General features: G+C 50.7%; 1 protein-coding gene across 1 annotated transcript in view; it reads left to right on the plus strand.

Moving 5' to 3' along the window:
* Nucleotides 1–23,730, plus strand: part of MAN1A2 (mannosidase alpha class 1A member 2) — a 375,381-nt gene that overhangs the window by 225,983 nt on the left and 125,668 nt on the right. The window contains exon 8 of the mRNA XM_078656339.1: nt 19,344–19,467. Coding sequence (XP_078512465.1) covers nt 19,344–19,467 — 124 coding nt within the window. The remainder of the gene's footprint in view (nt 1–19,343; nt 19,468–23,730) is intronic.

The following is a 23,730-nucleotide window of genomic DNA, read 5'->3' on the forward strand; positions in this document are numbered from 1 at the left end:
CAGCAACATTTCATAAGGTAGACCTACATACAGAACCTCTAGTACAGGACTTCTTATTAGAGACACTACCTACTGCACAAAGAACATCAGGAACACTACCAATGCTAAAAGGCCTTCTCAGTCATACATCAGAGATATTCAAAGACCCAGTGAGGGCTAGGGTATTGAACCCAAGAATTGATAAAAAATATAGGGCAGCTCCAAAAGACCCAATATACATTAAGGGACAAATTCCTCTAGACTCACTAGTGGTCACAAACGCTCGCAAGAGAGCAAACTCTTTATCTACGGGAGAAGCGCCACCTCCTGACAAAGAGTCTAAACTAATAGATGCCTCTGGCAAGAGAGTAGCATCTCAAGCGGCAAACAGTTGGCGCATAGCTAATACGCAAGCACTGCTTGCAAGGTATGACAGAGCGCATTATGATGAATTAGAAACACTCATCAAACATCTCCCTAAAGAACATCAAAAGAGAGCTGATCAACTTATACAAGAAGGGAAGTTAATTACTAACACTTCAATAAAGTGCGCCCTAGACGCGGCAGAAACTGCGGCAAGGTCGACAAATACAAGCATCATGCTAAGGAGACATGCATGGCTCAGAGTGTCAGGATTCAAACAAGAGGTACAAACCTCGTTACTTAATCAACCTTTTGATGGGAAAACACTTTTTGGCACAGGGACAGATGAGGCCCTAGAAAAAATGAAAAAGGATACAGAAACGGCTAAATCAATGGGAGCATTGCAGCAGCCGACACAAAGAGGTTCCTTTCGTAGATCCACCTATAGAGGAGGATCCAAAAGTACAGGTACAAACCAACAGCAAACCTCTTTTACACCTACATCACCCAGAGGTAATTCTAGAGGTGGATACAGAGGTAACAACAACAAGGGTAGAGGTCGCGGAAACAACAACAACCGCAACTCTCCAACCCCAAAACAGTGACTTCATAGAGCTTCCCCCAGACCATATAACACCGGTAGGGGGACGCCTATCACAGTTCCTACCTGTCTGGGAAAACATCACATCAGACAAGTGGGTAAGACAAATTATCCAACATGGTTATTGCCTAGAACTCACAGCTACCCCACCAAACATCCCCCCCAAACAGCGTCCAATGAAACAAGATCACCTGACACTGTTAAAACAGGAAGTAATATCACTGCTAGAAAAGCATGCCATAGAGAAGGTTCCACAGCACCAACAGGGAACAGGAGTATACTCCCTATACTTCCTAATCCCCAAAAAGGACGGGTCTCTAAGGCCAATACTGGACCTAAGACCTCTCAACGCATACATAAATTCGGAACATTTCCACATGGTCACGCTCCAACAAGTACTTCCTTTACTGAAGAAAGGGGACTTTCTTTCTACACTGGATCTAAAAGACGCTTACTTTCATATCCCTATTCACAAAGCCCACAGGAAATACCTCAGGTTTGTGGTAGAAGGACAACATTATCAGTTCAAAGTCCTCCCATTTGGTGTCACGACGGCACCAAGGGTGTTCACAAAATGCCTGGCAGTGGTAGCAGCTCACCTAAGAAGACAACAAATTCATGTCTTCCCATACTTGGACGACTGGCTAATAAAAGCCAGGTCGCAAGAGGAGTGTCTGCAACACACACAAAAGACAATTCAGCTACTACACCAGCTAGGGTTCACGGTGAACTACACAAAGTCACACCTACAACCAAACAAAGTTCAACAATATCTGGGGGCTACCATAGACACAGAAAAAGCCAAAGTGTACCCCAACCCAATAAGAGTCCAAGCAATGCTTACAATCATTCAGAGATTTCAGCCACAACACTCACTAACAGCAAGAGTGTTCATGCAGCTACTAGGTATGATGTCATCCTGCATACTGCTAATACCATATGCAAAACTACAAATGCGTCCGCTACAAGAATGCTTAGCGACACAGTGGAATCAGGCTCAAGGACAGATTACGGATCTGGTGTTGGTAGACGACCGCACACACCGCTCTCTGAAGTGGTGGAACAGAACAAACATTACCAAGGGGCGGTCGTTCCTAGAGCCAATTCCACAGGTGACAATAACAGCAGACGCATCGCTCACCGGATGGGGAGCACATATGGACAAATACACAGTACAAGGAAGGTGGGGTGTGCAGGAAAAAACACTGCACATCAACTATCTAGAACTACTGGCAGTGTTTCTAGCATTGAAAGCCTTTCAGATACATGTTATCCACAAAGCAGTCCTGATCAGAACAGACAACATGACAGCAATGTATTATATTCAAAAACAGGGGGGGACGCACTCTCTCCAATTATCCAGACTAGCACAGGAGATTTGGAGATGGGCCATTCCTCAAAACATCTATCTGTTAGCCGAACACCTACCAGGAGTTCAAAACCAGATAGCAGACATCTTAAGCAGACAGTCGGAACAAATACACGAATGGGAACTGCACCAACAAATACTGCAGCCATTCTTCCAAAGATGGGGACAACCAGAGATAGACCTATTTGCCACTCATCAGAACGCAAAATGCCAAAGCTTCGCGTCCAGGTACCCACATCACCTGTCGCAGGGCAATGCGTTATGGATAAATTGGTCCAACAAATTTGCATACGCTTTTCCCCCTCTCCCACTAATCCCATTAGTGGTCAGGAAACTGCAACAACATTCAATGACCATGATACTAGTAGCACCCACGTGGGCAAGACAGCCGTGGTTCACCACGCTCCTGCAACTCTCACAAGTGCCACATCAAAAGCTAAGAATTCTACCCATGCACCTTACACAGAACCATGGAGAGATAATGCACCCAGATCCAACTCAATTGAACTTAGCGATCTGGCTCCTGAAATCCTAGAATTTGGGTACTTAGATCTCCCCCCAAATTGCATGGAAATAATCAAACAAGCGAGACGTCCAACCACCAGAGCATGCTATGCAGCTAAGTGGAAGAGGTTTGCTATACACTGCACTAATAACAATATCAACCCTCTAGACGTATCAACAAGGGAGATTATTTGCTACTTGTTACACTTACAGCAATGTAATCTAGCGTACACATCTATCAGAGTACATCTAGCAGCTATAGCAGCATACCTACAAAATAGGCAGCGCATATCACTGTTCAGAGTACCAGCGATAAAAGCATTCATGGAAGGTCTTAAAAGAGTCATTCCACCAAGATTACCACCTTCCCCAGTCTGGAACCTCAACGTAGTACTCACCAGACTAATGGGGCCACCCTTCGAACCTATGCATAGGTGCGAAATACAATTCCTTACATGGAAGGTGGCATTCCTTATAGCCATTACCTCACTCAGAAGAGTAAGCGAGTTACAGGCATTAACAATACAAGAACCATTCCTACAGATACACCAGAATAAAGTGGTTCTTAGAACAAACCCAAAGTTCTTGCCTAAAGTAATTTCAGCATTCCACATCAATCAGCCAGTGGAATTACCAGTCTTCTTTCCAAAGCCACAGACGGTGGCAGAAAGGGCTCTACATACACTAGATGTTAAAAGAGCCATTTCATACTACATAGAAAGAACACAAGACTTCAGGAAAACTAAACAACTATTTGTAGCATTTTCCCCAACACATAAGGGCAATCCTATCTCTAAAGCAGGCATCGCAAGATGGATTGTAAGATGTATACAAATATGTTACATTAAAGCAAAGAGAACATTAACTGTTCCTCCTAGAGCTCATTCCACAAGAAAACTAGGAGCATCTATGGCATTCTTAGGGAACATTCCCCTAGATGACATATGTAGAGCAGCAACTTGGTCTACACCACATACATTCACAAAGCACTACTGTGTTGATGTACAGGCTGCACAACAAGCCAGAGTGGGCCAAGCTGTATTAAAAACTCTATTTCAGACAGTTGCGACAGACACTGGTGACCACCGCTAGGGAGGTAACTGCTGTACAATCTATTCATAAATGTACCATCTGCAGCCCATATGCCTCGAACGGAATATGCTACTTACCAGTATGCATCTGTTCTTGGCATAGAGGGCTGCAGAGTGGTACATGCCCTCCCGGCCTCCCCGGAAACCTGTGTCTGTCCCAACATTATCTTATTTAGATACATTTACATGGGCATATCTTTATGTACTACACTACACTACTCCATCTAACCCTACTATGGCAAAACAATCTAAGGATGGAGCCGATGCCCATGCGCACTAACACCGAGAGGAGGAGTCACCTATGACGACAAAGACTTCTCCAGAAGAAAAACAAAGTGCAATCATCCGAGCCCAACACCAGATGGCGATCTATTCATAAATGTACCACTCTGCAGCCCTCTATGCCAAGAACAGATGCATACTGGTAAGTAGCATATTCCTTCCAGCATGTAGTAAGTGTCGGAAGGCAATGTCCAGCACGTAGTAAGTATTCGGAAGGCAATGTCCAGTGCGCAGTAAGTGTCAGAAGGCAATATCCAGTGCGCAGTAAGTGTCGGAAGGCAATGTCCAGTGCGCAGTAAGTGTTGGAAGGCAATGTCCAGTGCGCAGTAAGTGTCAGAAGGCAATGTTCAGTGCGCAACAAGTGTCGGAAGGCAATGTCCAGCGCATAGTAAGTGTCGGAAAGCAATGTACAGCGCATAGTAAGTGTCGGAAGGTAATGTCCAGCGCGTAGTAAGTGTCGGAAGGCAATGTCCAGAGCGCAGTAAGTGTCGGAAGGCAATGTCCAGTGCGCAGTAAGTGTCGGAAGGCAATGTCCAGTGCGCGGTAAGTTTTTAAAGGCACAGTCTAGCGTCTAGTAAGTGTCGGAAGGCACCGTCCAGTGCTCAGTAAGTGTCGGAAGGCAATGTCCAGAGCGTAGTAAGTGTCAGAAGGCAATGTCCAGCGCATAGTAAGTGTCAGAAGGCAATGTCCAGTGCGCAGTAAGTGTTGGAAGGCAATGTCCAATGGAACAATAACAGGGGTTATGCCCACATTACCCTCCCATACCTGGACAAGGAGCATCAAGAGATGAACAAATAGAACAAACTGGTATTGAGGGATAAATGCAATTTATAATTTTAGAACATGAAAAATAAATTATCCTGTTCTATATAACTAAATATATAACAATTTACTTACAAAAATTCAGAGGGCGTATAAACAAGTACAAGAAAAAGGATGGCGCAAAACTAACTAATAAGTTCAAAGAAACAACTTCACTATATACACACATTATAATGCATTATATACAAATCACAAATACAATCTATACATTACATATATATACAAAATTTACAAAAAATTACAAAAAATGTACCCAAAGATAGGAATATATAACCTATCACACGATATATACACTCCTAATTTCGAGTGATATAACTCTATACTGGAGATCCCTAATGCGCCTGAGATATAATTTCTCTCAAAGCTCTCTTATGCATAAGGCGCCTGAATATACAAACAAAGATAAACTAAACAGGGACTCCTAATCACAAGGGTGTCGAGGTTCCGACATATTAAGTACATGCAACCCAGTGCATATTAAGTGTCGGAAGGCATGTCCAGTGCGCAGTAAGTGTTGGAAGGCAATGTCCAGTGCGCAGTAAGTGTTGGAAGGCAATGTCCAGCACGTAGTAAGTGTGGGAAGGCAATGTCCAGTGCGCAGTAAGTGTTGGAAGGCAATGTCCAGCACGTAGGAAGTGTTGGATGGCAATGTCCAGTGCATAGTAAGTGTTGGAAGGCACAGTCTAGTGTGTAGTAAGTATCGGAAGGCAATGTATAGTGCGCAGTAAGTGTTGGAAGGCACAGTCTAGCGTGTAGTACGTGTCGGAAGGCACAGTCTAGCGTGTAGTAAGTGTCGGAACGCAATGTCCAGCATGTAGTAAGTGTCAGAAGGCAGTGTCCAGTGCGCAGAAAGTATCGGAAGGCAATATCCAGCGCATAGTAAGTGTCAGAAGGCAATGTCCAGCATGTAGTAAGTGTCGGAAGGCAATGTCCAGTGCGCAGTAAGTGTCGGAAGGCAATGTCCAGTGTGCAGTAATCAATCAATCAATCATAACATTTGTATAGCGCGCTACTCACCCGGAGGGTCTCAAGGCGCTTGGGGTAAGGGGGGGGGTCCGCTACTGCTCGAACAGCCAGGTCTTGAGTTGCTTCCTGAAGGAGAGGTGGTCTGGGGTCAGGCGGAGGTGGATGGGGAGGGAGTTCCAAGTCTTGGCTGCCAGGTAGGAGAAGGATCTTCCTCCCGTGGTCGCTCTTCGTATGCGTGGAACGGAGGCGAGGGCGAGGCTGGTCGATCGTAGCTGGCGAGTGGGAGTGTAGAAGGTCAGGCGGTTGTTGAGGTACCTGGGTCCCAGGTTGTGGAGGGCTTTGTGTGCGTGGGTGAGGAGTTGGAACGTGATTCTTTTGCTGACGGGGAGCAAGTGCAGGTCTCTCAGGTGTCCGGAGATGTGGCTGTGTCGGGGGATGTCCAGGATGAGTCGTGCTGAGGCTTTCTGGATGCGTTGGAGTCAGTTCTGCAATTTGGCTGTGGCTCCGACGTAGAGGGTGTTTCCGTAGTCCAGTCGGCTGGTGACGAGTGCCTTGGTGACCGTCTTCCTGGTTTCGGTAGGGATCCATCGGAAGATCTTTTGGCGCATGCGTAGGATGTTGCAGCATGACGAAGAGACGGCGTTGACTTGTCTGGTCATCGAGAGGGAGGAGTCCAGGATGAAGCCCAGGTTGCGCACGTGGTCCGTTGGTTTAGGTGCGCTGCCCAGGGCAGGGGGCCACCAGGAGCCGTCCCAGGCGGAGGGTGATGATCCCAGGATGATGACTTCCGTCTTGTCTGAAATCAGTTTCAGGCGGCTGTTCTTCATCCACTCGACTACGTCTTTCATTCCTTCGTCTAGGTTGGTTCTGGCGGGGTCGTTGGTGAGGGAGAGGATCAGCTGGGTGTCGTCGGCGTAGGAGATGATGTTGAGGTTGTGTTGGCGTGCGATGGCCGCGAGGGGGCTCATGTAGATGTTGAAGAGGGTGGGACTGAGAGATAATCCTTGTGGTACGCCGCAGATGATTTCGGTGGCCACGGATCTAAACGGGGGAGGCGGACTCTCTGGGTTCTTCCGGCGAGGAACGAGATGATCCACTCCAGTGCCTTCTCTTGGATTCCGATGTTGTTGAGGGTGTGGTGGCTGACAGTGTCGAACACTGCGGAGAGGTCCAGGAGGATGAGGGCCGCTGCTTCCCCGTTGTCGAGTAGGGCTTGGATGTCGTCAGTGGCTGCGATGAGTGCGGTCTCGGTGCTGTGGTTGGCTCGGAAACCGGATTGCGAGTGGTCGAGGGATCCATTTGTCTCGAGGAAGGCGGCCAGCTGTCTGTTGACGGTCTTCTCGATGACTTTGGCAGGAAAAGGGAGGAGCGAGATGGGGCGGTAGTTTTTTAGGTCGGTGGGGTCCGCTGATGGTTTCTTCAGTAGGGCGCTGAGTTCGGCATGCTTCCAGCTCTCCGGGAAGGTGGCGGTGTTGAAGGAGCAGTTGATGATGTCCCGGAGATGTGGTGAGATGACGAAGTCGGCCTTGTTGAAGACGTGGTGGGGGCAAGGGTCGGTTGGTGATCCGGAGTGGATGGTGTTCATCGTGCGGATGGTGTCTTTGGTGCTTACCGGGGTCCAGGCGCGGAGGGTAGTGGTGGTGGGCGTTGGTTCGGTGGTAGGGTGCGTGGGCTGTTTGCTGAAGCTGTTGTGTATATCTGCGATCTTGCTGTGGAAGAACGAGGCGCAGTAAGTGTCAGAAGGCAATGTCCAGTGCGCAGTAAGTGTCAGAAGGCAATGTTCAGTGCCAACAAGTATCGGAAGGCAATGTCCAGCGCATAGTAAGTGTCGGAAAGCAATGTGCAGCGCATAGTAAGTGTCGGAAGGTAATGTCCAGCGCGTAATAAGTGTCGGAAGGCAATGTCCAGAGCGCAGTAAGTGTCGGGAGGCAATGTCCAGTGCGCAGTAAGTTTCGGAAGGCAATGTCCAGTGCGCAGTAAGTGTTGAAAGGCACAGTCTAGTGTCTAATAAGTGTCGGAAGGCACCGTCCAGTGCTCAGTAAGTGTCGGAAGGCAATGTCCAGAGCGTAGTAAGTGTCAGAAGGCAATGTCCAGCGCATATTAAGTGTCGGAAGGCATGTCCAGTGCGCAGTAAGTGTTGGAAGGCAATGTCCAGTGCGCAGTAAGTGTTGGAAGGCAATGTCCAGTGCGCAGTAAGTGTTGAAAGGCACAGTCTAGCGTCTAGTAAGTGTCGGAAGGCAATGTCCAGTGCGCAGTAAGTGTTGGAAGGCAATGTCCAGCGCATAGTAAGTGTTGGAAGGCACAGTCTAGTGTGTAGTAAGTGTCGGAAGGCAATGTATAGTGCGCAGTAAGTGTTGGAAGGCACAGTCCAGCGTGTAGTAAGTGTCGGAAGGCACAGTCTAGCGTGTAGTAAGTGTCGGAACGCAATGTCCAGCATGCAGTAAGTGTCAGAAGGCAGTGTCCAGTGCGCAGAAAGTGTCGGAAGGCAATATCCAGCGCATAGTAAGTATCGGAAGGCAATGTCCAGCGCTTAGTAAGTGTCGGAAGGCACAGTCTAGTGTGTAGTAAGTGTCGGAAGGCAATGTCCAGTGTGCAGTAAGTGTTGTAAGGCACAATCTAGCATGTAGGAAGTGTCGGAAGGCACAGTCTCCCGTTTAGTAAGTGTCAGAAGGCAATGTCCGGTTTGCAGTAAGTGTTGGAAGGCACCGTCCAGTGCGCTGTAAGTGTTGAAAGGCACAGTCTAGCGTGTAGTAAGTGTCGGAAGGTCATTTCCAGCATGTAGTAAGTGTCGGAAGGCAATGTCCAGCACGTAGTAAGTATTCGGAAGGCAATGTGTCCAGTGCGCAGTAAGTGTCAGAAGGCAATATCCAGTGCGCAGTAAGTGTCGGAAGGCAATGTCCAGTGCGCAGTAAGTGTCGGAAGGCAATGTCCAGTGCGCAGTAAGTGTTGGAAGGCAATGTCCAGTGCGCAGTAAGTGTCAGAAGGCAATGTTCAGTGCGCAACAAGTGTCGGAAGGCAATGTCCAGCGCATAGTAAGTGTCGGAAAGCAATGTACAGCGCATAGTAAGTGTCGGAAGGTAATGTCCAGCGCGCAGTAAGTGTCGGAAGGCAATGTCCAGAGCGCAGTAAGTGTCGGAAGGCAATGTCCAGTGCGCAGTAAGTGTCGGAAGGCAATGTCCAGTGCGCGGTAAGTTTTTAAAGGCACAGTCTAGCGTCTAGTAAGTGTCGGAAGGCACCGTCCAGTGCTCAGTAAGTGTCGGAAGGCAATGTCCAGAGCGTAGTAAGTGTCAGAAGGCAATGTCCAGCGCATAGTAAGTGTCAGAAGGCAATGTCCAGTGCGCAGTAAGTGTTGGAAGGCAATGTCCAGTGCGCAGTAAGTGTTGGAAGGCAATGTCCAATGGAACAATAACAGGGGTTATGCCCACATTACCCTCCCATACCTGGACAAGGAGCATCAAGAGATGAACAAATAGAACAAACTGGTATTGAGGGATAAATGCAATTTATAATTTTAGAACATGAAAAATAAATTATCCTGTTCTATATAACTAAATATATAACAATTTACTTACAAAAATTCAGAGGGCGTATAAACAAGTACAAGAAAAAGGATGGCGCAAAACTAACTAATAAGTTCAAAGAAACAACTTCACTATATACACACATTATAATGCATTATATACAAATCACAAATACAATCTATACATTCCATATATATACAAAAATTACAAAAAATTACAAAAAATTTACCCAAAGATAGGAATATATAACCTATCACACGATATATACACTCCTAATTTCGAGTGATATAACTCTATACTGGAGATCCCTAATGCGCCTGAGATATAATTTCTCTCAAAGCTCTCTTATGCATAAGGCGCCTGAATATACAAACAAAGATAAACTAAACAGGGACTCCTAATCACAAGGGTGTCGAGGTTCCGACATATTAAGTACATGCAACCCAGTGCATATTAAGTGTCGGAAGGCATGTCCAGTGCACAGTAAGTGTTGGAAGGCAATGTCCAGTGCGCAGTAAGTGTTGGAAGGCAATGTCCAGCACGTAGTAAGTGTGGGAAGGCAATGTCCAGTGCGCAGTAAGTGTTGGAAGGCAATGTCCAGCACGTAGGAAGTGTTGGATGGCAATGTCCAGTGCATAGTAAGTGTTGGAAGGCACAGTCTAGTGTGTAGTAAGTATCGGAAGGCAATGTATAGTGCGCAGTAAGTGTTGGAAGGCACAGTCTAGCGTGTAGTAAGTGTCGGAAGGCACAGTCTAGCGTGTAGTAAGTGTCGGAACGCAATGTCCAGCATGTAGTAAGTGTCAGAAGGCAGTGTCCAGTGCGCAGAAAGTATCGGAAGGCAATATCCAGCGCATAGTAAGTGTCAGAAGGCAATGTCCAGCATGTAGTAAGTGTCGGAAGGCAATGTCCAGTGCGCAGTAAGTGTCGGAAGGCAATGTCCAGTGTGCAGTAATCAATCAATCAATCATAACATTTGTATAGCGCGCTACTCACCCGGAGGGTCTCAAGGCGCTTGGGGTAAGGGGGGGGTCCGCTACTGCTCGAACAGCCAGGTCTTGAGTTGCTTCCTGAAGGAGAGGTGGTCTGGGGTCAGGCGGAGGTGGATGGGGAGGGAGTTCCAAGTCTTGGCTGCCAGGTAGGAGAAGGATCTTCCTCCCTTGGTCGCTCTTCGTATGCGTGGAACGGAGGCGAGGGCGAGGCTGGTCGATCGTAGCTGGCGAGTGGGAGTGTAGAAGGTCAGGCGGTTGTTGATGTACCTGGGTCCCAGGTTGTGGAGGGCTTTGTGTGCGTGGGTGAGGAGTTGGAACGTGATTCTTTTGCTGACGGGGAGCAAGTGCAGGTCTCTCAGGTGTCCGGAGATGTGGCTGTGTCGGGGGATGTCCAGGATGAGTCGTGCTGAGGCTTTCTGGATGCGTTGGAGTCAGTTCTGCAATTTGGCTGTGGCTCCGACGTAGAGGGTGTTTCCGTAGTCCAGTCGGCTGGTGACGAGTGCCTTGGTGACCGTCTTCCTGGTTTCGGTAGGGATCCATCGGAAGATCTTTCGGCGCATGCGTAGGATGTTGCAGCATGACGAAGAGACGGCGTTGACTTGTCTGGTCATCGAGAGGGAGGAGTCCAGGATGAAGCCCAGGTTGCGCGCGTGGTCCGTTGGTTTAGGTGCGCTGCCCAGGGCAGGGGGCCACCAGGAGCCGTCCCAGGCGGAGGGTGATGATCCCAGGATGATGACTTCCGTCTTGTCTGAAATCAGTTTCAGGCGGCTGTTCTTCATCCACTCGGCTACGTCTTTCATCCCTTCGTCTAGGTTGGTTCTGGCGGGGTCGTTGGTGAGGGAGAGGATCAGCTGGGTGTCATCGGCGTAGGAGATGATGTTGAGGTTGTGTTGGCGTGCGATGGCCGCGAGGGGGCTCATGTAGATGTTGAAGAGGGTGGGACTGAGAGAGAATCCTTGTGGTACGCCGCAGATGATTTCGGTGGCCACGGATCTAAACGGGGGAGGCGGACTCTCTGGGTTCTTCCGGCGAGGAACGAGATGATCCACTCCAGTGCCTTCTCTTGGATTCCGATGTTGTTGAGGGTGTGGTGGCAGACAGTGTCGAACATTGCGGAGAGGTCCAGGAGGATGAGGGCCGCTGCTTCCCCGTTGTCGAGTAGGGCTTGGATGTCGTCAGTGGCTGCGATGAGTGCGGTCTCGGTGCTGTGGTTGGCTCGGAAACCGGATTGCGAGTGGTCGAGGGATCCATTTGTCTCGAGGAAGGCGGCCAGCTGTCTGTTGACGGTCTTCTCGATGACTTTGGCAGGAAAAGGGAGGAGCGAGATGGGGCGGTAGTTTTTGAGGTCGGTGGGGTCCGCTGATGGTTTCTTCAGTAGGGCGCTGAGTTCGGCATGCTTCCAGCTCTCCGGGAAGGTGGCGGTGTTGAAGGAGCAGTTGATAATGTCCCGAGATGTGGTGAGATGACGAAGTCGGCCTTGTTGAAGACGTGGTGGGGGCAAGGGTCGGTTGGTGATCCGGAGTGGATGGTGTTCATCGTGCGGATGGTGTCTTTGGTGCTTACCGGGGTCCAGGCGCGGAGGGTAGTGGTGGTGGGCGTTGGTTCGGTGGTAGGGTGCGTGGGCTGTTTGCTGAAGCTGTTGTGTATATCTGCGATCTTGCTGTGGAAGAACGAGGCGCAGTAAGTGTCAGAAGGCAATGTCCAGCGCGTAGTAAGTGTAGGAAGGCAATGTCCAGAGCGTAGTGTCAGAAGGCACAGTCTAGTGCGCAGTAAGTGTCGGAAGGCAATGTCCAGCGCGTAGTAAGTGTCAGAAGGCAATGTCCAGCACGTAGTAAGTGTCGGAAGGCAATGTCCAGTGCGCGGTAAGTGTCGGAAAGCAATGTCCAGTGCGCAGTAAGTGACGGAAGGCAATGTCCAGTGCGTAGTAAGTGTCGGAAGGCAATGTCCAGTGTGTAGTAAGTGCCGGATAGCAATGTCCAGTGCGTAGTAAGTGTCGGAAGGCAATGTCCAGCGCGTAGTGTCGGAAGGCAATGTTCAGTGCGCAGTAAGTGTCGGAAGGCAATGTCCAGTGTGCAGTAAGTGTCGGAAGGCAATGTCCAGCGCGCAGTAAGTGTCGGAAGGCAATGTCTAGCATGTAGTAAGTGTCGGAAGGCAATGTTCAGCGCGTAGTGTCGGAAGGCAATGTCCAGCGCGTAGTGTCGGAAGGCAATGTCCAGTGCGCGGTAAGTGTTGGAAAGCAATGTCCAGTGCGCAGTAAGTGACGGAAGGCAATGTCCAGTGCGTAGTAAGTGTCGGAAGGCAATGTCCAGTGTGTAGTAAGTGCCGGATAGCAATGTCAGCACGTAGTAAGTGTCGGAAGGCAATGTCCAGCGCGTAGTGTCGGAAGGCAATGTCCAGTGCGCAGTAAGTGTCGGAAGGCAATGTCCAGCGTGTAGTAAGTGTTGGAAGGCAATGTCCAGTGCGTAGTTTCGGAAGGCAATGTCCAGTGCGCAGTAAGTGTCGGAAGGCAATGTCCAGTGCGCAGTAAGTGTCGGAAGGCAATGTCCAGCGCGTAGTAAGTGTTGGAAGGCAATGTCCAGTGCGTAGTGTCGGAAGGCAATGTCCAGTGCGTAGTAAGTGTCGGAAGGCAATATCTAGCATGTAGTAAGTGCCGGATAGCAATGTCAGCACGTAGTAAGTGTCGGAAGGCAATGTTCAGCGCGTAGTGTCGGAAGGCAATGTACAGCGCGTAGTGTCGGAAGGCAATGTCCAGTGCGCAGTAAGTGTCGGAAGGCAATGTCTAGCATGTAGTAAGTGTCGGAAGGCAATGTCCAGCGCATGGCATCGGAAGGTAATGTCCAGTGCGGAGTAAGTGGCGGAAGGCAATGTCCAGTGCGCAGTAAGTGTCGGAAGGCAATGTCCAGTGCGCAGTAAGTGTCGGAAGGCTATGTCCAATGCGCAGTAAGTGTCGGAAGGCAATGTCCAGTGCGCAGTAAGTGTCGGAAGGCAATGTCCAGTGCGCAGTAAGTGTCGGAAGGCAATGTCCAGCGCGTAGTAAGTGTCGGAAGGCAATGTCCAGCGCGTAGTAAGTGTTGGAAGGCAATGTCCAGTGCGTAGTGTCGGAAGGCAATGTCCAGTGCGCAGTAAGTGTTGGAAGGCAATGTCTAGCATGTAGTAAGTGTCGGAAGTCAATGTCCAGCGCGTAGTGTCGGAAGGCAATGTCCAGCGCGTAGTGTCGGAAGGCAATGTCCAGTGCGCAGTAAGTGTCGGAAGGCAATGTCCAGTGCGCAGTAAGTGTCGGAAGGCAATGTCTAGCATGTAGTAAGTGTCGGAAGGCAATGTCCAGCGCGTAGTGTCGGAAGGCAATGTCCAGCGCGTAGTGTCGGAAGGCAATGTCCAGTGCGCAGTAAGTGTCGGAAGGCAATGTCTAGCATGTAGTAAGTGTCGGAAGGCAATGTCCAGCGCATGGCGTCGGAAGGTAATGTCCAGTGTCGGAAGGCAATGTCCAGCGCATAGCGTCGGAAGGTAATGTCCAGTGCGCAGTAAGTGTCGGAAGGCAATGTCCAGTGCGCAGTAAGTGTCAGAAGGCAATGTCCAGTGCGCAGTAAGTGTCGGAAGGCAATGTCCAGTGCGCAGTAAGTGTCGGAAGGCAATGTCCAGTGCGCAGTAAGTGTCGGAAGGCAATGTCCAGCGCGTAGTAAGTGTTGGAAGGCAATGTGCAGCGCGTAGTAAGTGTTGGAAGGCAATGTCCAGTGCGTAGTGTTGGAAGGCAATGTCCAGTGCGCAGTAAGTGTCGGAAGGCAATGTCTAGCATGTAGTAAGTGTCGGAAGGCAATGTCCAGCGCGTAGTGTCGGAAGGTAATGTCCAGTGCGCAGTAAGTGTCGGAAGGCAATGTCTAGCATGTAGTAAGTGTCGGAAGGCAATGTCCAGCGCGTAGTGTCGGAAGGCACTGTCCAGCGCGTAGTGTCGGAAGGCAATGTCCAGTGCGCAGTAAGTGTCGGAAGGCAATGTCCAGTGCTCAGTAAGTGTCAGAAGGCAATGTCTAGCATGTAGTAAGTGCCGGAAGGCAATGTCCAGCGCATAGCGTCGGAAGGTAATGTCCAGTGCGCAGTAAGTGTCGGAAGGCAATGTCCAGTGCGCAGTAAGTGTCGGAAGGCAATGTCTAGCATGTAGTAAGTGTCGGAAGGCAATGTCCAGCGCATAGCGTCGGAAGGTAATGTCCAGTGCGCAGTAAGTGTCGGAAGGCAATGTCCAGTGCGCAGTAAGTGTCAGAAGGCAATGTCCAGTGCGCAGTAAGTGTCGGAAGGCAATGTCCAGTGCGCAGTAAGTGTCGGAAGGCAATGTCCAGCGCGTAGTAAGTGTTGGAAGGCAATGTCCAGCGCGTAGTGTCGGAAGGCAATGTCCAGCGCGTAGTGTCGGAAGGCAATGTCCAGTGCGCAGTAAGTGTCGGAATGCAATGTCCAGCGCGTAGTAAGTGTTGGAAGGCAATGTGCAGCGTGTAGTAAGTGTTGGAAGGCACAGTCTAGCACTTAGTTAAGTAAGTCCACATGAGGTCGCACAATGCTCGTCCCATCAGCGTGTGACATCGGAGCATGATGGTCGATGTAGTAGGTATCAGCGCGTGCGCTTTTACCCGGGTCTTGAGTCTTCAAGGTATTCACTTGGTGTGCTGTCCATCCCTGGACACGTGTTTCGCGTTCATTAACGCTCATCAGCAGGGATTAGGCGTGTGCACGGGGTTGCTGCATGGGCTGCCGACTACATCGACCATCATGCTCCGGGGTCACACGCTGATGGGACGAGCGGTGTGCGACCTCATTCGGACATAGCACTTAGTTAAGTGTTGGGAGTCAAGGTCCAGTACACAGTGGGTGTTGGAAGTGCCTGTTGTGTGTTGTGTGTTGAGGGATACTGCTTGAGTTGCACCAAGTGTTGCTCTGATCTCACAGAGGCAGGTTGCAGTATCTAAAGATAAGCAGGAATTGTTGTTACTGAGGCTCAGTCAGGCTGGCTTTGCTGTCTGTAGAGATGAGTGATTTCTCCTTGCTCTGCTTGCATCTTGTGTTGGTTGCTGCTTGCAGTCGTCTCCTGGCAGGACAACAGCCGTGGAGTGATGTAAACACCACCCATGGGGCAGCACCAGCTGCCACTGGCCCTGTGGCTGGCAGCAGGCACCGCCCTTCCGTGCAGTGCCATGTGGGCACTGTGCCATGTGAACATGTTGTTCACATCCAGGTGGCTGTAATTACTGAGCAGGTGATATCTGCCTTTGGCTGTTGTTCTCCTGTTGCTCATTTTCTTGTGATTAGTGATGCTCTGAGCTTCTCACCGAGGCTGGACTGCACCCAGCTGGGTGTGGAGCAGACATGTCTGCCCCGTGTGGGCCCTTCAGAAGCCAGTGCTAAAGGTTCTTCCACATTTCTATTCATGGGCACTGCCCCCTGATGGCCTGTTGGTCTGCACCCCACCCAGTGGGTTCCTCTGATCTCCTTCAACGACTTTACTCAGCCGTGTCTTTGGGTGGCCTGTTTGGCTCAGCTCCTTCGGATCACCAGAGCGCTCTCAGCCACTAGAAGTGATGTGTATTTGTAAAGCGCCGTATCACCTGTGCGCGTCTCCTAGCGCTGCATCGAAGTGCTGCATCGAGTAGCTACAGTGATCTAGGTTTAGGTCTTGTCTGTCTCTCTCAAACCTCCGGCGTCTCATGGAACCGGCCAGTGTCGCAGGACCCACCATTCCTTGCCATGATATTTCTTTACAGAAAGTGCATTGGTTACTATGGGGGGTCTTGGTGAGGGGGGGAGTTCTGGAGATTCATCGGGGTGTGGATAAATGTTCATATTTACTAGATCTTGTACAAAAGATCTGAAGGGGGTGTAAGTGTGTGTTAGGGTCCTCTTTCTGTTTATGTATATTTTGGTATTCATTTTAATGGCAAAAGATGAATAAGATATGTTGTGAAACGAGGCAGCATCTGTGAGGCCGGCACAAATAACATGACACATTTGTCCTTCACTGGGAACCAAACACCCTAGGGCAGCGCCTGACTCTCAGAGGGTAGCGTTGCAGAGCAGTCTGAGGCTTACTCAAGGGAGGTGGTGTGGGCTAGTAATCGCCATTTGCAGGTGCGCAGAAATAACACTCAATAATTGATCGTCCAGTCTGTACTTTGCTTTATAAAAGTAAGAGTACATTTATTAAACACACACACCACTCAATACTAAGCACCAATATACAAATATACATAAGCTGTTGGAATTACTTTGTGACATTGCATAACATCTCCACCCCTCCCGCAGGGGGGTGGGGTCTAGTACCATCACTCCCATGTATGCACATCATCTTGCCCCCAATGTAATTAGTTGAACCTATCCTGTAGCGAGGGCCCTGCGCAGGGGCACCATCCCAGTGGCGTCCCCCTCCCATTACCTCAACAAGCATTAAACAGGGATACACCTGCCTTGGTGACACATGACCCTGACTGAGCATCTCCTACTGACCCTAAAGTATACACCTCTACGTCTTAAGGGCTAACAGTCTGGGGTCTTCACCTAAGCGCAGCAGCAAGACTACATGTTTACGCACACTTTAGAATGACAGTACTCAGCACATTTGGATATCATTAAAAATGCATTGCAATTACAGCCCCTAAAGGCATCACAGATGATCACAGGATTAAGTTGTAAATACCGTCAGACACCCTAGCAGGAGTGTCTAGCCACTTAAATCCACTTTGCTTGTGACATCACCTTACACCAGTACTTCACATTGAACATCAGTCCCTCTAAAAGAAATAACCATTAATAAATGCATTTCAGTGCAATTACGCCATTTCACCTCCAGGGGATGCCCTTCTCGAGACATCTCCAACTCAGCCCTTCAATCTTTGATGCACTTCTCAATGAACCCCCAGCTGTAGAACAAAAGTTCCAGCCTAGGAGGTGATGCAATCTTCGCTGAGAGTTGAGGGGTTATTCTTTTTAAATCCTTAAGAAACTTAGGGTGGGACTTAGCTTTGTGCTGGGGGCGAGACTACGCTGCTCCAGCAGCTCCCCCCGGCACCTTTTCACACTCAAGGGTGACCCCTCTCCTCTGGGGGCCACCAAAACGCCAAGAACAATCCATTCCTCATGCCTTGCAAGGCATCATGGGGCGCTTCAAGCTCCTGCCGCTTTCTGGGGCCTCGGTGAGGGGGCCTGGTCCCACCCGGACCCCTGGGTAAGGGTATGTGATGCGGGGAGCCCACACCCGGCCGCTCCGTGCTTTGGTCGGGGGCCCGGTCCCACCTGGGCCCCTGGCTCCTCTTTCCTTGTTCAGGGCCCCGGTCCCACCCGGGAACCCCGCAGGCTCTCCACGTGGGAGGGCAGTCCCCGGGACCTGACCCACCCCGGGGGCCTTTCCGGGACCAGCGGCGGAGCCTCACGTGCTTCGCCGTCAGGGGGCCACAGGTCCAAGGTCGCTCACCTTCTGGGGGCCATATCTCAGCCCCTGGAGGTCCGATCTGCACCATTTTTGCGTCTTCTTGCTCCTGGCGGTGCCCCCCAGCCACTGGGAGCACTCTCCTTCCCCCTCCGGGTCTCCTAGAGGGTGCATTCTGCAGAGAGTGGTCTGCACTGGCTCCCTGCGCCAGCCTTTCGCCTGGCTCTCCTCCTGCGCCTCTCTTCTCCCTGCGCAGAGGCCCCTGCTTCTGCGCACCGGTCCTGGGCTCTTCTTCTGGCACTGTTTGGGGCTTGGGGGACAGTCAGGAGTGTCCTCCTTCCAACTGCCCATTGCACCAGGCTCCAGCACCTTTCGCCTGCGCAGACCACACCCAGAGAGAGCTTCTCTTCCTGTGCAAGTACTTTTTAAAAGTTGAGTAGGGGGATGGCAGAAAGTCTCTGTGGGTCCTATCAACCAGCGACACATCACTTCCCTGCCCCTGCTCCCTCCTTCTTGTCCAGCCTCTTGGTTTGTTAAAAATGGAGTCATCCAGTGTCTCTGGCCACATAGCCTCTGAAACCCAACTCTTTCCTTCTTGGTGCAGCCTGGTGCCTGGCACCCAGTGACAGCTGTTAATGGATGAGCCTGTAGCCCCACCCATCTTATTCTTTGTGGAGAGGAGGCCTTAGCTTGTGGAAGAAAGGTTATCAATCCATCCAGCTGAGGTCAACCCTCAGCCTGGGTCTGGTCATGCCTGGCTCAGAGAAATAGGACAGTTCTGTATGACCCAAAAGCAGCACAAATATGACTTTGGACTCTGCAGAATACTTATTTTCACCTACTCTACAATGGACTTTAGTGCATGTCTGGAATCTGTAGGCCTTGTGGAAGTCATTTTAGCCATGGGCCCCACATCCCCATAGGGGAATAATGAAGTGAAAACACAGTAAAACACACTGACTTTCCCTGGCATGTTCCTACCCAGGGTATAAAGCCTATTCCATGTCACCACCCAAATCTGCAAAAGTCCTGCCACACCATTCACTCTGTAGCTGCTCCTGGACTGCGCCCGCTCGGAATCTCCACTGCGCAGCTCCTACACGTGTGCACACGCATGTACACCCGTGTCTGCATGTAACCAGCACGGTGTCCCATACTCCAGCATCTGCGCAGCGGCCTAGTCAAGCCAGGCGGACGCCAGTAAAATCTCCATGCAGTCTCCTTCATTATGAGTTCACTGTGGATGAGTCCCAGATTATGAGGCTCCCCCACAGTAAAAGCTCCATAATTAGGTGCTCAAAAAGCGAAAAATCCAGGCGGCCCATAGTGTCAGGACCACCTTCTAACAAGATATCACTACTTCACTCTGCTCTCTCCATACTGTCTTCTCCCCCAGTACCCTCAGCTCTCCCTGTCACACCAAGCCTTCTCTCATGGCCTCCTGTGTTTCTCTGCAGTGGTGTCGGGCGGAACTGGGGCTGGGCCTCGGCAGGCAGCAGCATCCTGGCAGAGTTTGGTACCCTGCACATGGAGTTTGTGCACCTCAGCTACCTGAGCGGAGACCCTGTGTACTACAATAAGGTAAGGGCAGCGTGGTCGCACCGGGGTGGAGGGTACGGGCGAGTGTGTGTCCCCATGTGTGCCCGTCCACATGCGTGTCTGTGCCTGGTGTTGAGTAACTGACATATGCTTCTTTTAGAGAGGAAGCAGGAGGGTCATGGCTCAGAGTGGAGGGTACGGGCGTGTGTCTGTGTACGTGTGCCCGTCCACATGTGTGTCCATTTGTGTCACCTCTCATGGTATCACAAGATGCTTCCCCAGTCCTGGTTCAGCCTCTGCTGCCTGGTATTTGGAGTGACTGAGGTATGCGTATCTTAGGGGAGGCTGGAGGGTCATGGCTCAGGGTGGAGGGTGCAAGGCGTGTGTGTGTCTGTGTGCCCCTCCATGGTCATGGCTTGGGGTGGAGAGGTGGGCGAGCAGCTTTGTCCATTAGTCAGCGAGACCTGGAGAAACGCCCACTGCCAGGAAAAATGTAAATGTAAATGTAAATTGATACTTGTATAGCGCACTACTCACCCGCAAGGGTCTCAAGGCGCTTGTACGAATACCGCTGTGGAACCCATCCTGGCTTTCCCTGTGAGGCGTCCACTCCTGGGCACCCCCAAGGTGAAGCCAGGCATCCTTAGCGTTGTGGGGGCCGTTGTGGAGATTAAGCAAGCTATTGCCCAGAGTTGCAGAGTGGGACTCCATGATTGGAATAGGCACCGAGGCGAGAATAATTAGGCCCGTGGCATTTTTGAGCCCAAGACCTGCCGAGGCGGGGAATCGAACCCTGGTCCCGGGCCAGACCTTTGCATCAGGGTCTGCCGCTCTAACCATTGAGCCACACTTCTCCAAAGGAAAGAGGACCTCCATGGAGAGGGAGACCTCCTTTCTGGATTACAAATGAAGGGGACACACCTGTGTGTGATCTCACCCTTCTAAACACCTCCAGCGAAGCTTTGGGAGGTGAATGTGCACCGGTCAGTTACAAAGCCCAGGTTCACGCCACAGCCTTCAGTACCCTGGTATTCTAAAGACCTTGATGACAATAAGCGATCCATTCACAGACGGGTCTGAAAATGGAAAACAGAGCTCCCGAGGGCCTCTTGATAGTGGCGTTCCTCTGGTCAGAGAGCTCCTCACATCGGCCAATGCAAAGCTCTTACCAGCACCGTCAGTGAAACCGCCAACAGAAGCGGACCGCTTCTCGAGATGGTCAAGCGCTGCATCAACCCCCTGCCAGACCCGGCTATTCCTTACCCTACAGAAAAGTGCAAAGCAATCACCCTCTTCCTCACTGAAAAAATACAGGAGATTCGACAGCTCATCGACGATACCAAATGTCTGTCACTTCTTCTGCCCTCCCCTCCCAGGCAAACTCCTGATGGTCAGCCTCCTGAGCCTCCTCGCTCCCTGGTCTGACTGACCCTGAAATCCCTCAGCGCCCCTTCTTATGAAGATGATGTCTTACCATCGCCTTCATCAAGGCTCTCTCTGGGGACGCTCTCTTACCCCGGCTTATCATTGTCAATGCCTCTCACTCAAGGCCTCTCCCCAAAAGCTCTCAAGAGGTGAGTTGATCCCACTTTTAAGGAGACCAGACCCTGATGACCTCGCCAACTACCGGCCATCACTCATCTATCATCCATCAACAACAGCACTGAAAAAGCCTTCTACGTTCAACTCCAAGATCACGTCCGTGCCGACCATCTCGTGCACGACCACCAATCTGGCTTCAGATCACGCTGCAGCACAGAGACCTTCACCTTGCCCATCGTAGACTGTGCATTCCTGACCACAGATGACGACGACCCCTGCCTTCTGGTATTGTTGGACCTTTTGGGTTCCTCCGACACAGTGACAATCGCACCTTCATACGCACCCTCGACCAGTGAACGGGATTCATAGATTATGTACTTTACCGGTCGGCCTTCCACCTTTCCAGCCGGCACCAGCCTGTTCACATCGGCACCTCCAGGTCACAAAAGATCCCGTCACATGTGGAGGCCCCCAGGGGTTCATACTGTCTCCTGTCACCTTCAACCTTTACATGGAGCTGTGTGGTGCTCTGTTCACAGACAACAGCATCAAGATTCACTAATACTCCGATGATACACACCTCTACTTCAGCTTTGTATTGCCCTATCGGTGGAAGTGAAGCTTACCCAGGGGAACACACTCTGGACTATGGCTGATCCAGAATGGGTAAAGTCTTCAAGAATCAAAGTCTGAGACACGTCTCACACGAGAGGCTCACAGGAAGCCTCTGGTGGAGCGGAACATACTAAAGGCAAAGACTTTGCAGAATGAATGAATGAATGAAACACGTTTATGGAGCGCACTGCTACTCTGCAAGAGTGTCCCGGTGCTAATGGTCTCAAACTAACAAACCTGACACACACACACCTAGCACTGAAAGAGCCTCGTTTTGAGAAGCTTCTTTAAAACCGTCAGGTCAGCCGTAGATCTGAGAGAAGCCGGTGGTTGGTTCCACCCTTGAGCTCCCATCAGCCCGAAAGATCTGCCCCCCACCTGGGCAAGGCGTCCTCCGGGGACACAGGCCCTTGGAGGATGACCTCGGGGATCTGGCAGGCAGGTAGTGGCTGACTCGTGCCCTAAGGTAGCCGGCGCCCCTACCATGAAGGGCTTTGGAGAACATTACCAGGGCCTTAAAGTTGATCCTTTTCCTCATCGGAAGCCAGTGCAATGCCTTGAGATGCGGGGTCATGGGGGTCATGGGCTTCAGCTTAAGGACCAGTCTGGCCGCTGCATTTTGAACCACTTGAAGGCGCTGGAGGAGATAGTCTGGAAGGCCCAGGTAGAGGATGTTAGCGTAGTCCAGTCTGGAAGTACCCAGAGCTTGGACCACGGTTTTCCTGGGGTGAAGAAAAGAGGAAGTAACTTCCTCAGCATATGCAGCATGCCATAGCAGATGCTCCCTACAGACTGGGCTTGGGGTCTCACAGAGAGAGCGCTCCCAATGTAGATGCTGAGATTCTTTAATGTGGATTGGGCTGAGAGGGGCGGCGACATCTCATCCGGCCACCATTGTCTACTGTCAATCACAGGCGGAGAGCCAAAAAAGACAATTTCCGATTTCTCGTAATTACATTTGAGTCGGTTCCTTTTGAGCCAGGTGAACACCTTCTTGAGGCGTGATCTGATGCTCTCACCACCAAAATACATTCCCTTCTCGCAGGTGAAAGTCAGCTGTGTATTATCAGCATATGAGATTATTTTGGCCCCACAAGCTTCCGCCAGAGATGCTCGGGACGAAAGATAAAGGTTGAAGAGAGTGGGGCTTAGAACAGTGCCCTGTGGGACCCTACTTTCAGGTTGGGCACGGGAGCAGCAAACAGGGGCGCCCACATTTCCTGACTTCTGTCCTCAAGAAAAGAGGTTAGACACGGGAGCGCAGACCCGCTTATGCGAAGATCACTCAACCTCTCCAGGAGCCTGTCATGTGGGACCGTATCGAAGGCCGCCAATAGGTCCAATAAAATAAGGATAGCTCGGCCGCCTTGGTCGCGCTTTTCCTTGACGTGCTCTGTAACCTCCCGCAGAGCCGTCTCCGTACTATAATTGGCCCTGAAGCCAGATCGAGTGATGTGGAGGAGATTATGACTCTCAGTGTAGCTCGATATCACTCTATGCACGTGCTTCTCCAGCGCCTTAGAAAGAGAAGGTAGAAGAGAGATGGGCCTGCGGTTACCAGGCGCCTCCGGATCTGCAGAAGGTTTTTTAAGGAGCGGAATGATTTTGGCCCATTGAAAGAGATAAGTTTATCACCTTAGCTTGGAAGAAGTATCCTCTGACACAAGACTATACCTGGAAGACATAACCCACCTCTCTGAACCTCCCACATGGAGTCAGCCGGCTAACAACAGTCTAATAGGACTGGAGGAGATCGAACAGATCGTTGTCCGTCAGGGATACCCCTAGCCAGGCTCAAGTCTGGAGAGACCCCAGGTGGACCACCATGCAGACATGAAAGTGAGCTCACTGAACCCACCCGGGGGCAGCAACCAAGCAACAACAGTCTGATAGGACTGGGGGAGATGTTATGGATACCACTGCCCAGGCACCAGGACTGATGCTCCAATGATTCTAAGTTGGAGTAGCTGAATATGCCTTTCTGTGAGTCTGTTTTAGCGCGGGGACACCGGTGGCGTAACCATGCACTCTATAAATGGATTACATTAGATTACATTAAATTGGAGATCTGCTGAACTGCCTGCACCCCACAGGCCAGCTCCGGAGACATACCCAGGCTCTGCAAGCCTGACCCTGGAAGCCTCGGAG

The sequence above is a fragment of the Lissotriton helveticus genome, chromosome 8 (assembly GCF_964261635.1).
Source record: "Lissotriton helveticus chromosome 8, aLisHel1.1, whole genome shotgun sequence".
Taxonomy (NCBI): Eukaryota; Metazoa; Chordata; class Amphibia; order Caudata; family Salamandridae; genus Lissotriton; species Lissotriton helveticus.